The sequence below is a fragment of the Pseudochaenichthys georgianus genome, chromosome 10 (assembly GCF_902827115.2).
Source record: "Pseudochaenichthys georgianus chromosome 10, fPseGeo1.2, whole genome shotgun sequence".
Lineage (NCBI taxonomy): Eukaryota > Metazoa > Chordata > Actinopteri > Perciformes > Channichthyidae > Pseudochaenichthys > Pseudochaenichthys georgianus.
In genome coordinates this window covers 30,881,712-30,898,888 of record NC_047512.1, presented here as the reverse complement: position 1 = coordinate 30,898,888, position 17,177 = coordinate 30,881,712, and the positions used below count along the sequence as shown (strand labels likewise).

General features: G+C 40.6%; 1 protein-coding gene and 1 long non-coding RNA gene across 2 annotated transcripts in view; one reads left to right on the top strand and one right to left on the bottom strand.

Moving 5' to 3' along the window:
• The window catches only part of tenm1 (teneurin transmembrane protein 1), a 195,427-nt gene that overhangs the window by 134,594 nt on the left and 43,656 nt on the right, over nt 1-17,177 (bottom strand). The window contains exon 5 of the mRNA XM_034092269.2: nt 9,209-9,447. Coding sequence (XP_033948160.1) covers nt 9,209-9,447 — 239 coding nt within the window. The remainder of the gene's footprint in view (nt 1-9,208; nt 9,448-17,177) is intronic.
• On the top strand, nt 13,883-17,140 carry LOC139434701 (uncharacterized). Its single transcript, XR_011644022.1, has 5 exons — nt 13,883-14,915; nt 15,191-15,383; nt 15,709-15,816; nt 16,493-16,619; nt 16,703-17,140. It is a non-coding gene; the product is annotated as an uncharacterized lncRNA (long non-coding RNA).

Here is a 17,177-nt window from a genome sequence, read left to right as displayed (position 1 = left end):
CACAGTTTTGCATTCAGTACATTATGCTCCATACCACCCACCTAAAACTTCAGAAAAAGGGATGGCCCTTAATGACTATTTTGTGGAGGTTCTTCTGAGTGTAGCCCTCACAAAGTGCATTACCGCGCGCGCGTGTGTGTGTGTGTGTGTGTGTGTGTGTGTGTGTGTGTGTGTGTGTGTGTGTGTGTGTGTGTGTGTGTGTGTGTGTGTGTGTGTGTGTGTGTGTGTGTGTGTGTGTGTGTGTGTGTGTTTGTGTGATGGTCTGCAGATTGGGCTGTCTGCTCGGCACAGCCCAGACTGAATAAAAGTAGCAGATCTTCAGCAGAGTGAATCAGCACATTTAAGCTTTTTCCAATTTAGACTTGGACTATCCTTTTATGTTGGGCATGTCTTTCACAGAGATGTTTTCAAAGTCTTTGCTTCTTGGTTCTGCTCAATATTCTGGCCAAGGAGTGGATATATTTTCCTAATTACCTTGCACATAAAAAGACTGAATCTCACTTGTAAAAAATGCATTTAATAAAAAATACAACACACACTAACTCTGATGCTACCTATTTACCAAGTTACTGTAATTGCAATGTTCCTTATAGCAACAGCACATAAATCCTCATTTGCTGTTAGTGCCTTAAGCTAAAAAAAAAAAAAAAAGGTTGAAGCGCTCCAGAGAATCCAGACTGAAACCAATATTCATTTTTTCTACTTCTATTTCAAAGAAAGTTGTATTGCTGTATATGTGCGTATACTAAAACACTAATGAGAGCTGGGAGCACTGGTGCTGAAGACGGACAGAGCTAGGGGGCTATTTGGGGAGTGAGAAGCAGTGCTGGATCACCACCAGCCGCAGACCACAGAAGGCTTTATCCCCATGCCTGACAACAGGTATGAGGAATATGACAATATATACTGCGAGACAACATATATTTGTCAAGAGTAAGAGAGATGGCAAAGTATACGGAAGCAGCAACTCCATATTGCAATACTGTGATGTTATTGCACATCAATGAGCATAAACGTTTCTTGACAACATCAGAGTTTTATGATTATTTTGAACGCGAGTGGACCAATGATTTTAGTTGACACCATAAATCTGTGGTAACTTTCTACAGTTGTTACCAGGTCAAAACAATTGAATCAAGCAGCGTGATTTCAGGCATAGCATGGAAACAGCTAACCCACCCCGAATCTCCGAGTTAATTTGTTTAGTTTCATTTCCTGGTAGCCTATAGACCCCCACACACACAGCAACACAGACTATAACACCCCTTGCTGTTAAATACCAACCAACTATGTGCAATATGTGCAATATATATATGCCGTTAATAACTGTGCAATATATACTTGGCTGCTAAATCCTCAGAACTGTTACAGGATGTGTATTTTGTAAATTGTGTAACTTTTTAATGTATTTTATTTGTATTCTATTATAACTTTTTTTTACTTTAATACTTTTTTATGCATGCTTCTAGGTAACATTAAGCTGTCTTTGGCTCTTTTCTGCTGTAACAACGTACATGTTCCCTCTGTGTGACTAATAAAGGTATTCTGATTCTATTGGAACTTCATAATAATAATAATTCATAATGGAATTTGATCGCACCGACATTTTGCTCTTTAAGAAAACTTCAGACTGCACCAAATAATAAGTGGAGAACAAGGCATTAAAAAGTCTTCTTCTGTCTAAAAATGTCCCAAAACTACTATATCTCTAAACTATCTCCACACAAATCACACACATTTACACTGTTCCATATGATCTTCTTTGGAGAACTCATGTCCTATTTTTTAACACTTCTATTCAATGAGTCTTCCCTTAAACTTTCGAGAGGGGTCTGCCTGCAGACCTCCACTCTCAGGACAGTTCCGGTGCAGACCTCCACTCTCAGGACACCTCCACTCTCAGGACAGGAAGTGCACGCAAAGAATTCCAAAATAAAATCACCACTATCAGTACAGTGCCACTTTCCAAACAGGAAATGCACGCAAATACAAAATAAAATCGTACTGACACTTATTATCTATATAGATATATATTTATTTATTAAATACGACATCTTGTATTTTAGTTACACCCGCTAGACAGTAGAAGGTTCGAGAAACAACCGTGTTTGTCGGGTGCACCGCAGCGGAGGTGGGGAGGTTCCAGCTGGGAACCTCCACCCCGCTGCGGGACCCCTGGACGGTGCGTCTTGGTCACGCTTCATATCGGCCGGCCCGGGAAGGAAGAGACACGCAGAGTGGGGGAAGTCCCCCACCCCAACGCAGCACACCCTCCCGGCCATCAGAGTCGAACCCGCAGTTCGGAGGAACCGACCGCCAGAGCACCGGCACTAGGCCGGGCCGGCGTGGAGCCCCTCCGACAGTGGGTCGCGTTTGCCATTCGATCAGTGAGAGGAGAGGAGAAAAATGCAACAAAAATGGTCAAAATCCGTTAATATATGTATGGGGGGGGGGGGGGGGGGGGCTGGACACAGGCCGTGGGGGGACACCCGAAACCGGGCAATGTCCCCGGTAGAAACCGGGTGAAATAGCCAAAGAAATAATAAAACTGGGGACAAGAGAATAAAAGTGACCGAAAATAGGCACTCGTGAGGCGGGCAGAGTCCCCTGTCAACTCCCGTTACATTCCTCCATGGTGTCATTTGAGCGAAAAACTTTTACGAGAACCAGGCTGGGGGGGTCAAAAGGGCTTGACCAAGGCCGACCCAAAGTGCACGGTTGGCGGTCTCATCACCTCTGTGATGAGTCTCCATTGTGATTTGAAAACTTCCATCAAACGAGTCCTTCGGTGGGCGTGAAAAAAAACGCGTCAGAATCGTCACTTCCTGTACTGACAGTGGAGGTGTCCTGAGAGTGGAGGTCTGCACCGGAACTGTCCTGTGGAGGTCTGCAGGCAGGCTCCCATGAAACTTTCCGGAGGCCTCCTGGGGAGGCCCGTCTCTCTTTCAAAACCTCTGTGATAAGTGATGCTTACTCTTTGTTCGCCTGTCACTAAAACAGTAGGCATTGTTTTATACTGTACAGATTAACAGACATTTTGACATCCCATGGAAGAAAAGTAGAGTGGTTACCAATAGCGATTAAAGATGAATAATAATTGAGCCAGCATGCACAGTCCCAGCACACTAAAGCAGCTAAATGCTATGCTAATTTGTTCAACTGTTTTTCCTATTGGGTCAAAGTCAAAATATCTCCTGAGAAAAAGTCCTTTTGATACAAACTTTCTGAGTTGTTATCTAATTGTTATCACTATATCAGGATGTAGGCTTATATTATTAGCTAATAAAAGGTAATCTACTACATCAAAACAGTCACACTTTTAATGTATTGTAAGGAGCCATTAGTCTGTATCCTGCATGAGTTACCTTTGTCTTATATTATTACCAGCATTCTGTATCTGTGGTGGTGTATCACATTATACACTTAGTCTAAGGTAGACTTTCAAAACATCACTTTCTAAAAATGTGTACCACAAAATAAATTCAGCCTATTTTCGCAGACAAACTCAGCTCAGCTCTCTGCTCTTCTCTGGTGTTTACAACGTTGTCGCTAGATTTAAAAAGTTTCCAGAAGCCTTGAGCGTTCTCTTTTCAAAGAGGAGCCTGTGCATCACATCTAACAGCTTTTAGAGCAGACATCAGCTACTTTCCTCAGGTGCTTTCATTAGCTAACAGCTCTCCATTTCACATAACAGCTGCTGCCTCCTCCACCCCCACACAACAACGATTTAAGGGCTTTCTTAGCTATATTTAGAAGTAATTAAAAGCTAATTGTTTCTGTTTTCGCTCTTTTTTATGGTTCCTAAAACAGCTTCTTGGGTTCCTCCCTGGGTCTCCACAGTCATACAAAACGCACTCACTACAACTGTCAAACAAGTGCTAGCTTACAGAAGATGTAAATATGATGTAGCTAGTTTAGCTAGTAACTCACCTTTCTTCTGACAAAAAATGTCCTTCCTTTGCTTTTTGTTTCTCTCTTCCTTTAGCTGTTTGTCTGCTAACTAGCCACCTTTAATGTAAGATAACTACAATATATGCTGTGTTAATGCTATCTAACACGCTAAATACGCACGGCAAATTAAAGTCAAAGTAAACCTTAGCGCAGGTAAGGACTAAACCATTCGCAACTTTGGGGGTACCGTTATGTACCGGCATAAATACATACAGTATTTAGTCTATATTGGCCGCTAATTTAGTTTGTCACTTATTTATATTTTCAGCTGATGTATGCTTATGTAATACAATAACTACTCATAACATTGAAACTGCTTAGAAAACTGGCATAGTTATTCAAGCTACTGTACCTACACATTGGAAGCAGTTCCACTGTTATTTTTCTAGTAAAAATCATTGTTGGACCATTGCTGTACCTGAAACCTGTGGAAGCCCATTTCAGCCACTGAGAGGGAAAAAAATGTACTGTATCCTGCATGCATTTTTGTGACTTACTGTCTTATTATTATGACTTACTATCTTATCATGATACTATCTTATTATTATGATTATTATTATTATTATGATTTACTATCTAATTTTCATCTGATCATCTGAACTTAAAAGCTAAGCAGGGTCGGGCTTTGCATACGTGCTGTCTGTGGTCACACATTTTGATTCTCTTAAAAAAAGAATGCAACAGCTAAGGGTGGCTTACAATATTTTTGTATCTTTAGCATTTAACTTAAGTTACTGTCTGGATGTATTGTTTGTTGTATGAATACAAAATAAGACATATAGCGCTGTTGTTCTGTTTCTATCAATGTCATTTTTCTTGGAGCTCCTGAATGTAAATAGAAAGCTAGAAAAAGGAAAATGAATCCTTTGTAATAATGACGCTCCAAGTTCTCCGTAGATCCTTACAGGCATATAGCAACATATTGTTGTCAAATGTAAGTGTATGAAAGTAAATTACTTCTTGATGTAATGTACGGTTGGCATTATGTGCTTCTGAGCTCTCAGTCGTATGTTTTTGTCCACTTGCTAGCCATGGTGGTCAACAGCATTGAATAGAACAAGCACTTAATTCATGATAAGCTATAATCAGCCTGGTGCTTTGAGACAGACCAGGCCGGCGAGGACGTTTGGAGGAGAAACACAGATCAAGAGGGAGTGACTAACAGTAAGTACTCTTAGCATTCAAGCATATAGTTTGTTATTAAAGATTATTTCGAAAATCAATCAATCTGTTCATTTAGTGATTAAACAAATATAATTTCTAAAATGCTAAACAAATTCCTTCTTCAAAACATTTCCTTGCTTGTTTGTCTAACAGATCCAAAAAATCTAAAGGTAGTGATTAAGGTCGTCAGAAACATAAAGGCACTTATTTTTGATAATCCATTTGTGTTTTGTGCACATTTTTAAGTGAAAATGCAAAAATGGATGTGCTTCTCTGTATCATGTTCTTGACAACTCACTATCTTTGGCTGTTGTTGGACAAAACAAGGCATTTGAAGGCATCACCTCAGGCTCCGAGGAACCAAATCAGGCAATAATCTTCACATAGATTGATAATGGAAATAATTTTGTATTTCTAATAAACACACAGACTTTTTTCCGGAGACTGCTCCCAGTTTGACCCCTGTTAATATGGCTAACTTTAAGGGAAATGCTCTAAATTGCCATCAAACTGTGAAAGCAGATTTACTGAAAGAAATAACGTGAAAGTAATGAACTTAGAGCCGCTAACGACTCATTTGGTTCTTTATGGAACCACCAGGACCCCTGAAGCAGCACATATTGCACAACAGAACTATAAAGAAGATATCAGCGTAACACTGTCTGTGTCCCTGTGTGTGTGACTGAAATGTGATTTGGAGGTGATTATTTGATTGCCGGTTGCTTCCATCTTGCTCATTTCAATTGCATCAGAAGCTTCTCCCTGTTGCCATGGAGATGATTATCTTTCATAACTGACACATCTCACCTCCTCCTCATATTTGATTTGACAACCATGGCTTGTAACTGTTTAAAACAGCAAGACATTCATTAATACAGAAAATACTCTAATTAGCTTTCTTTCTTTTTGACAGCATGATAGAGCAATAGTCGGTAGGTTTTTTGCGGAGGAAGAACTTAGAATAGGAAATGAGTTACTGGTGCAGTTGTCAGTAGCAATATTCTTCAAGATGCAATCTTTATCTGTCCTCTATCTCTCCTTAAATGCCCCGTTCGCTATCATAATGCCTGCTTCTCATATCTGATGGCCGTGTTGTGCTTAATAACAAGCTACGAGTGCAGGAGGGAGGGGTACGTTGGGAGATAAACAAATTAACAAAGCTATTCGCAGCCCCTGCAACACCAGGGGGCATGGGGGGGGGGGGGGGGGAGAGGGCAGTGAAGAAAGAGAACAGGGCTGCCTTAGCTAATCACAACAGGGGGCATACAGTATGCTGCAATCACTTAGGCACAGCATTATCTCTACAATCATGCATCCTCCTATTATACTGCTAATTGGAAACCTTAATTTCACACATAATATGATCGCCTCATTATTTGCCAGGCTTACTCTTACCCAATTTAATAAGAACGAGTCGGTGAGATGATAACTGGTTCCAAACTGTCAAAAGAAATTGCTACAAATCATCAATGTCACATGTGTTTTTTGAGTTATTACAGCAAGAGTTGTGCTGCAAAGACCCCGCTGTTACTCTACGGTCACACAGCCCCTCCACTTAGCACGTGAGATCAGCACCGTTACATGCCGAGCCACGGATGACTGCGGCAAGAAGTGTAAAGTGTGGCTGAGTGTCATGAAAAGAAGGGAAGATTCAGCCAAATGCGCGGAGATGATTTACACCAAGGAAGAGAAGCATCTCCAGCAATCGGAAATGTTGGGCTCCAGCCTGGCAAGACTGCAAAGGAATATGTCCTTTCTATTTTGTATGTTGCCAAGTATGTCTTGATTCAGTCAGAAACGTCTGCAGTATCATGCTCACTAACCATACAGGGCCATAGGGATAAGGGTTGTGGCTTTAATAGGAGTATTTATTTGGTTAATCTTCTTGAATCAGTTAATCTATCTATAATTGATAACATCCTTCATCATTTGGTCTTTTAATGTATAACAAATGTCAATATTGGCCATTACATTTTCTTAAACCCAAGACAATGTAATCATTGTTTCTATTGTCTGACAAAAGGTCATAATTGAGGTCCTGGAAACAAGGTAACAGTTGTAATCTTTGCCTGAAAATGAATAAGTGTTGTTGACTTCTTATCTAGTTTCACATTTAATGCATGTTATGGGCCAGTAAAATGATACATGTACAAGAAATATGAACAATAATATAATTAATATATAGTTATTTCTTGAGAAACAGTATCATTAAAAATGTAATATTAAATATGTACACGATAACAACTGCCTGAGTAAGTACAACAGAATTCCAGGAGCAGGAGCTGATTATATTTGGAATAAGAGTCCTTCATTATCATAGTCATTATCATATTTTAAAGACTTTAAATATGATAATTCATTCAGGGTCTTATTATACTTTTTATGATAATAGGAATTAATATTCAATAGGAACCAGATTTAATGAGAGGCAGACTCAAATCAATAAATATCAGCATGGCTATCATTTGATGAAGATATGAAAAAAAGCCAAACTATTGGGGAAGATTTCTCTTGTCCTCGCTCCTCCTACGTGAGAGTGTGTTAATTAATTTCTTGAAATGACTGAATCCTTATGTAATGAGGGGACCTAATCATCTGGTGGCCTGTGTCTCAACCTCTCCCACCAGACAAAGACATTAAGTCCATGACCGCTTTCATCTTCACATTTGAATATCTTTGATTTACAGGCGAACATATCATCCATGCTTACATCCCATACATCTTGGTGCCGTTGCCATGGTGATATCAACACGGAGATCGATCATTGCCAAGCAGGAGTGGAGCATGACACCAATTAAGAGGTGATGTCGTCTCCGAGTCATCACTCACACTCCTCACTAATGCACTAATTACCGGGGCCGAGACATTAATGGCATAGCATGGTTCAGCCTGGGGATTAATCTGCATGGATTCACCAGTGTGTGCCGGTGTGTATGATGTCTGCCTGTGTGTGTGTGTGTGTGTGTGTGTGTGTGTGTGTGTGTGTGTGTGTGTGTGTGTGTGTGTGTGTGTGTGTGTGTGTGTGTGTGTGTGTGTGTGTGTGTGTGTGTGTGTGTGTGTGTGTGTGTGTGTGTGTGTGTGTGAGTGATTCATGCGAACCCCCGCCTGCTCCGCCGTGACCTTGAGCACCACCACGGGAGGGAAATGAAGCGGCTGGGTGGAGGGTTGGATATCTGCTCTTAGGGCGGAGGAGGGAAAGCGATGTGCCGAGGTGGAGGGGCCCGGCCAAGGTTGAGGGTGGAAGGGGAATTCGAAGGGGATCGATGAATACATTTTGGGGTTTGACATTGACAGAATCAGCCGACGATCTTCCAGATAACTCCAGAAACTTGCTAGATTTAAAAGATCCAAGTTAATTACCAAATTAGTTTGACTCTCAGGAACTGATCAGAGGATGTACTCAAGGGAAAGTATCAACACAGCTACCAATATAGTTTAAAATGTTAAACAAACTAGTTTTTGAAAAAACCCATCAAACAATAGGCTAATTGACTAGGAAAAACGTGAATGAAAAATCATCAGAAACCTGAATCATCCAATATAAAAAAAGGCTAAAAAGTAATAAAGAGTGTGTTTGTGTAGCTGTGGGTGTGTGACATAAAAACCCTGCATGACTTAGGACTTACTGGATGTGGGTATTCATCATGGAATAATTACCATTTGTGTGCGCTTTAGTCCAGGACAGCTCATTTAAAATGTGGACTGTATACATGGAGAGGTCACATTTGGAATACATAGCCTGCTGTTTTTAAAGCCAACACCTTCAGAGTAAGAGTGTACTATTTACGGCAGACCTGCTCTGATCCATATCGATTTCCTTTTCTGTTTCTGTTTTTGCTTTATTACCCTTTGAAGCCTGCAACATTTTGAATTTGTAAAAATCCCTCAGTTTTTGTTCTCTCTCTTTTGTTATTGATTCCTTTTTTTTGTTTAATTAGGCAGTGTCTTGACAAGCCTTCCAATTTCTGAGCACCTCTAGCGATCTGTTTTCAAAATGTTAATTTCAGAGCAAACAAAAAGCACATCTCCCTGTTCAGCTATGCACGGAGAGAATGGTGAGGGCTCGATGGTTGATGTGTGCGCTCTAACTCACCGATGACGTATGTGAGCAGCAGGGCCAGGGTGAGGGTGAGCAGCGACGCAGACAGCGCTGTGCACTTCCAGTTGCAGCAGCGGTGAGGTTTGTTGAAGGTAAACAGTGGTCTGGTCACGCTGCTGCGAGGGAGGGGCCGGGGTGGGGGGGAGTACACGGTCCCGGAGGTCAGGGGGTAACCCTGCCCCGCCCCGGACAGTAGAGCCGAAGAACCGGAGCCCTGCTTGAACAGGAAGTGTCTGTTTGAGAAAAAAGAAAAGAAAATGTCATTCTCATCTGGATACAACTGTCCAGAAAGTGGAGAAATGCCACTGGGTGCAAGAATACATTTATCTTTATAGTACTGGGTTTATTTAAAGATCATCCGACACAGGTTACACTGTGCTGGAAAAAGAAGTGAAGAGGAACAAAAAGTATTGCATTGAAAGCTGAGCAGAAAGCAATATAACTAGAAATAAAAATAAGTTACCATTCTCAGGAAAACATACATAGAAAGGCTACTCCCTGACCCTTTGGCATATGTCTCATTGCGTGTGGTAAGGATTCATATATTCAATAATTGTTCTTGCATGTGTAATGCGTATTCATGCATAATAATCACTTATGCAGCATAGATTATTTTAAATGTATGCACATGCATTACTCTTTACTTACCACCAACAATGAGAGGTTATGAAAAAGCAGCAGTATGTATTTCACTTTACTTAAAAAAAATCTCTTTCACACTATGAGTCCTTTCTTTTATAGGTATTCATAATGTAGTGTACGCCTCATCAGGGCAAGGCAGGTTTATCTATATAGCACCTTTCAACACAAGGCAATTCAAAGCGCTTTACAAAAATGAAAGACATTAAGAGCATTAAGAAACATATTATAAAACGCCATTTAAAAACACCTCTACTTTATAACTAGTCAAAAGCATCCATAAAATACTTATATGGGTCAAATATTGTTTTATAGTGTTTTATGACCCTTTATATAGGGATATAGTCAGAAATAATTATGTGTTTTCATGAATGGTGTCATGAAGCGTTAGGAATGCATTATAATTGGCTATGAATGCCTTCAAAGTGCACAACAGATGTGAGCTTTATAAAAAAGTGTGATTTAAATGACTTGCTTTTGTTATGTTAAAGACATTGTACAGCTCGTGAATGAACTAGCTACCCAGCCAGCTAATGTTAACGCTTTTTTCAATGAAGTTTGTGTTGAAATGTTTGTTCAAATAAGGTACACATATTTCTGTATTTCCTTGCAGGATTATCTTATAGTGGCCAGGACATTTTCATACATATTTCAGTTGACACTTTGTTTCTTTTTTTCACTGAGAAATGTAAATGAAAGACTCTTTCAATCAGAGTTCAGCTTGGGGAAAGGAAAAGAAAGAGGAGAGAGTGAAAAGAAGAGAGGAAGTTGGTGATGAAGACGAGAAGGAGAGCAGCTGCTGCTCGATCTGCTTTTCAACACAAACTGAAACCAACCTAATTGAATTTAACAATATAATTAGATGTTCATTGGTAATTACAGTGGATCCTTTGCTAAATCAAAAACAAACACTTCACATAATTACAATGTGTAATGTATCAATATGCTATTGTAGAAAAACACATTTTGGGTTTCTAAACTGTTTGATACACATTTCTAGCGGGCAAATATGATGCAAACTCACACAAAAGGATGACATAAAGAAGGTGCAACTCATGAACTGTCTTTCTCAAGTGAGGATTCAGAGCCATACGACAGGCAGAGAATACAGAGAAAGAACAAAGAGTAGAGAAATGAACGAAGAGATTGTAATGTTGAAGGCAGAGTGACACGAGGATATGAGGGAGAGGGAGCAGGTTATGGAAAAGTAATGTAATCTTTTATTTCCGTGTAGCGCTGCTGTCTTATATATAAGGGGAAAAGAGCCTGATTCTTATTTCGCTCCCTACCTTGGTGTTTGGCTTTGGTTTTCAAAAAGCATGCTTTGGCTTTTAACGTTACAAGAGAAAAGGCTCAGATGATGATGCGTTTGGCAAACGTAACGCTATCTGGGGGTGTTGGCCGGGCTTTTTGGAGAGCAAACTTCCCCCAATCCGATATAAAGCAGGATGAAGCAGCTAATTATACCCTAACTCTGAAATATTACAATGGGTATGCTAGATCGGGAGAGTGCTTTTAATTAATTAAATAATGACACTATCCGTGTTACTCCCAAGGCTCATGCACTGTTGCTAGTTATCATGATGATAGCAGCTGATATTCAAGCTTAACACTAGAGGTGGGAAGTAGTGGAGTACAAATACTTCGTTACTGTACTTAAGTACATGTTTCTGGTATCAGTACTTTACTCCACTACTTATTTTTCTGACGACTTTTTACTTCGAATTTTTAACACAAATACCTGTACTTTCTACTTCTTACATTTTAAAAACAGGTTTATACTTTAGTTTTAATCTGTGTTTAGTGTCTGATCATTATTATTTAGAATCATTGCGTGCCTATTGATTTGAACACGATCCGTGTATCCATCATTTCCTGGTCTTCTCTAAAGAAGAGGGACCAATGAAAACTGTTTGCCGTTGTTCAGCATCGAAACATTCATTAGCTAACAATGACATTATTGTTCCAATAATATAAAGGGAGGTGAGGTACTCTTTAAAACAGATGGTGGTTATATGGGATTAGTTTTGTTTAATAAAGATAAAGCAACACTTTCTCAGAATCAAGCAAAACTAAGAGTTTAAGAGAAAAAGGGGGGGGGGCATGAAGAAAGACCTGCACCCGCTTCATCCTAATTGTGTTGGTATGCAGCCTAGGTCTGGTCTGTTTCATAAAGCAAATCTGCCACTTTTATATTGTAGAATTTGTTAAATTAAAGCAGTCTTTAATTGTTTGTCCTAAACATAGCAATATATGCTTTTGAAATAACATGTCTTTGAAAAAATAACAGTATACAGTTTATATTGTGTATCACCTTTAGCTTGAAAACATATAGATGTGTTTTTTTAATCTATAAAATAAATCAATAGAAAGACAAACACTTTATCGATCCCAAATTGGGAAATTATTTTACAGCAGCAGTGTGTTCAGGTATTAAAATATTTAAAGTTGGAATAAAGTATAAACTACACAACACAAGTATAATGCACTGCACAACAATCCATAAAATACGTCCGATATTTTCATGAAAATTCCCCTGGAGACACCAAGGCTGAGGTCGAATAGTCCATTTAGCTTAGGAACCTTCCTAAAGGAGTGAAATGACCCGGAAGTCCCTCAGTGGCAGCCATGATAAGTGCCGTTCGAATTCTCTAGAATGATGAGAATGATAGGAAAGGAGGTTTCAAACTTCCTTTATAACCTCCTTAGCTTAGGAACCACTGGACCTCCCTAACCGACAGGAGAAGCGAAAATGCTGCCCCACAATGCATTGCAGCCGCAGCATTTGCCGTCACTCAACAGTCGGCCGTTCACGGAAACAACCGATTATGACCGAGAAATTATATCATGAGAGTTACGGTGCTTATTAAGCTTTTTAAAACATAGGTGGTAAGTTGCCAAAGTGCTTTGTTTTGAGCGTTCATCAGTATTATAATCAAAAAGAGAAATATGAACGTTAGTTTTCACTGAAATTATCAAATAAAGTCAACATTTCAGTCTTTACTGAGCTGTGTGGGGTTTGTTCAACTTTTAAAAGACGTTTGAATGGTGATGTACACAGTGATAGATGTTAAGGACTAACGTTTATAATAAATACATCTATATTGATTTTAAGATCTTTAGTTCATACAATCATACGTATTGGGATCATTTGTATTAATGTGGACCGGAGGGAGAGGGTGACGAGCATAAGTTTCACTTTCCTTTTTTATTTCAATTCCAACTTTGGTCATGAAGAATATGTTTCTCTGTTGTCCACGTTCATAAAGCAAAGCAACAGCATCAGAGCACGGTGCAGAGTCTCTAGATGAGTCCCTCGTTCTTATTAAACATCCATGTTGTAGTCCGCTGTATTTTGTATAACTGTAGTTTCCATAGTTTCCCCACAGCAGCAGACGCACACAATGACGTCCGCTGGCGCATCATAAACACGTCGGATAGTGAAAGTGCATTCGGATTCTCTAAAGTACCGCAGTCTCTTCTCCTAAGTCCTTTTGAATTCTCCTATCCACTATCCCTTAACCCCGTGACGTTTCACTCAGAGGTCAAGGAATAGACGATAGGGTTAGAACTTAGGAGCTGATTTTTAAACTATCCGACTGCAGCCCAACACTAACGTGGCCGAGTGGACCATAGACATATTATAGAGGCTTCTCAATACTCAAATTTCCCCTCCTCGACTCCTCGACTCCTCGGTCCTCCGGTAGTGACCCGGAAATGAATTTCAGCGCGCCATTTTGAAGGACGTCTCATTTCTCTAAATGCACACCGAGGACCGAGGATCGAGCGTCGAGGAGGCTCTCTGGAGGAGCTATAACCGAGGATACACTGATGGTTCCTCCACGGCTCCTCCGCGGATGCATTTCCGGGAACGGTGGAGGCGTGACACACGGCCGGACTTATCTCAGCCAATGACAGCTCTGCATGCATCCCCTGGATATTATTTTAGAAACTGCTCTCATCGCAACGCGATGTTTACAGTGAGAACAGCTGTGAGGTCCTGCAGAAAGCAGAGCAGTGTGTAAAATAAATATCACTCAGTATAACAGACCTACTCTCTTTATTTGCTTTAGTTTAGTAGATATATACAAACAAAGAGTCGATATTTTTCTAAGAACATTTAGTGCTTCACATACTAAAATACACAACGGCTGTAGCCTGATTATGCTTTAGGAGCTTAGGTGTGTGTGGTACAGTGTGTAGGTGTGTGTGTGTGTGTGTGTGTGTGTGTGTGTGTGTGTGTGTGTGTGTGTGTGTGTGTGTGTGTGTGTGTGTGTGTGTGGTACAGTGTGTAGGTATGTCCTGTACAGTGTGTAGGTGTGTGTGTGGTACAATGTGTGCGCAGATGCGGCGGACAGACAGGTCTCAGTTGGTTTGGTGTCCTCTGCTTACTTTTAATACTTGCAAATACAACTTTTGGCCCGTAATTTCAATTCCCCATTTCAGTCTCTGATTGTGTTACGTTATTATGAGAGTGCTCTCATACTTTAAATTGCATATATTTATATAAATATATTTGTGTGTGTGTGTCCGCATCTGTAGCCTGTTATTGTCTCATTATACCGCACTCTCAATGAATTCAAGGTAAATATGTGGGGGAACAATGTTCAGCTGATCTAACAGAGATTATAAAATATGACAAAACACTCGACAGCTGATGCAGCTGTTGCCACGTAATAATGAACGGACGTCGCTTTAATATGACCGCTCAGAGGAGAGGAGTTCTCATTTCTTTAAACGTCTGCTGCTTCCCCTCCTCTTTCCCCGGTTCCCCTCCTCGGTCCTCCGCTCGCATCTCCTGTGGGCGGGACTAAGTCTCGAGGAGGGGAGTCGAGGAGGGGAGTCGAGGAGGGGAAATTTGAGTATTGAGAAGCCTCTAAAGAGTAGACGCCGCATTGGCTGCTGGGGCGCAAGAAATACGGCCGCCATCTTGGACCGGTCATCCTACAGACATTCTACCCATAGACAGCAGAGGTTTCAAGATGCCAGAGCACTGTGCAGCATATTGCTGTGCAAATCGGCGGACGATTGCGAACAGGGGTCGGGGGATTACTTTTCACAAGTAAGATTCAACATTATAATTGGTTGTATTTTGTAAATAGAATATTATTGTACTGTATTGATGTCCGCCAGCGAAATCGTAGCCAGCAAACATTATGTTCATGGCCAACTGAGACTTATAAATCGCTGCTGTAACAAGTGAATGTCCCCGTTGTGGGATGAATACAGTAAAATCTAATCTAATCTATCTAGGAAGAAGAAGGAAGAAAATAAGCTTGACCTCCTTCTTAAAATGTTTTTGTGTTGACTCTCAAATATCCCGTTTTTATTTTGAAGGTTTCCCAAAGACAAAGATATGAGAAAGAAGTGGGAAGTTGCTTTGAGGAGGGAAGGGTTCACTGCAAGCGAGTCATCCGTGATTTGCAGTGAGCATTGTAAGCATGACGAGTTTGACAGGACAGGACAGATTGTCCGACTCAGAGATGGTGTTATTCCCTCCATCTTCAGCTTCCCGGTTCACCTCCAAAGAGTAGGTGTATCATCATACGGTTATTAGCATTCATAAATGTAAATATTCTATTATCAATAACAGGGCAGGGTGACATACGTGTGTGTGTGTGTGTGTGTGTGTGTGTGTGTGTGTGTGTGTGTGTGTGTGTGTGTGTGTGTGTGTGTGTGTGTGTGTGTGTGTGTGTGTGTGTGTGTGTGTGTGTGTGTGTGTGTGTGTGTGTGTGTGTGTGTGTGTGTGTGTGTGTGTGTGTGTGTGTGTGTGTGTGTGTGTGTGTGTGTGTGTGTGTGTGTGTGTGTGTGTGTGTGTGTGTGTGTGTGTGTGTTATTCTGCTTTTTCATTTTAGCCAGAAAAGGGCAGGACTACGTCTACTTCCAGAAAAGCTGAAGAGAGCCTGTCTGTGGCCCCTCAGGACGACCCAGAAGCTTCACACTCACAACCTCAGCCTAATGATGTGAGTATTTCTATTTTCAACATCATATCATAATGGTCCTAGACAAAGTCAAATCTCATCTCTCTTGTTTGCTGCCACTCATATTAAACACACTCACAAATAAACACATACACACACAATTGAAGACATGTTGAACATGCATTCCTGGCACACACACACACACACACACACACACACACACACACACACACACACACACACACACACACACACACACACACACGCATGATGCTGGCAGTGGCTTTGACAGGTGATGACTATAAGAAAGAATGTGGGCCATACTCTAGTTGTGTCAAAGTGTTGTGTGTGAAGTGAAACATCACTCAAACCATGTTCATCCCTCTTTCTACTAGGATCATAGCTATGTCTCGCCTGCTTCTCCTACTGCTCTTAAGGCCAGACTCAATGAAGCTTTAGCAAGAGTGGAGAGTCTCGAGCGAGAGAGGAAGAATGCCATGGCTAGAGAAAAGAGGGCAGAGACCACAGTGAGGACTCTTTTGGGGGATTTGAGGGAAAAGAACCTCATTAATGAAGAACTCAAAGAGGCTTGATTTCTACTCAGGGAAGATGAAAGTAGCACTTTGAGATTCATGTACATCTTACTCTTACACTCTTTATTAAACTCCTTTGTTATTATATGAAGGGGACTTATTAATTTTTTCTCATACAATTTCAGATCTTCAAATAGACTTGAAGGCAAAGCAGGGCCATGAGTACTCCAAGGACCACAGAGAATGTGCCCTCACACTCCATCTACATGGTCCAAAGGCATACAAATACCTCAGAGAGACTACAACAAAAAGGTAGTCTTAATGTTGTTCAATTTCATTTTTGGAAATTACGGTTGCAAGTACGTTAAATAGCTACTTCTCAATTTTTTTTACAGGTGGCTGTGTTCGGTGGATGGCAAGCCTGGCCTGAACAAGATGATGCTGGATATGCTGGAGAGAAGATGCCAGGACGACCAGGCTAAATATGGATGTGTTTCACTCATGTTGGATGCCATGGCCATCAGAAAACATGTGCAATATAATCCACATAACCAGTCAATGTCTGCTTTTGTAGACATGGGTGATGGAAACAATGAGACCGATGCTGCTACTGAGGCTCTTGTGTTCATGGTGGTTGGCCTACACGGACATTGGAAGGCTCCCATTGCATATTACCTGACGAAGTCTTTGTCACCTGAAACACAAAGGGTCCTAATCTAAATCTAAAATCTAATCTAATCTATCTAGGAAGAAGAAGGAAGAAAATAAGCTTGACCTCCTTCTTAAAATGTTTTTGTGTTGACTCTCAAATCTCCCATTTTTATTTTGATGGTTTCCCAAAGACAAAGATATGAGAAAGAGGTTCTCAGT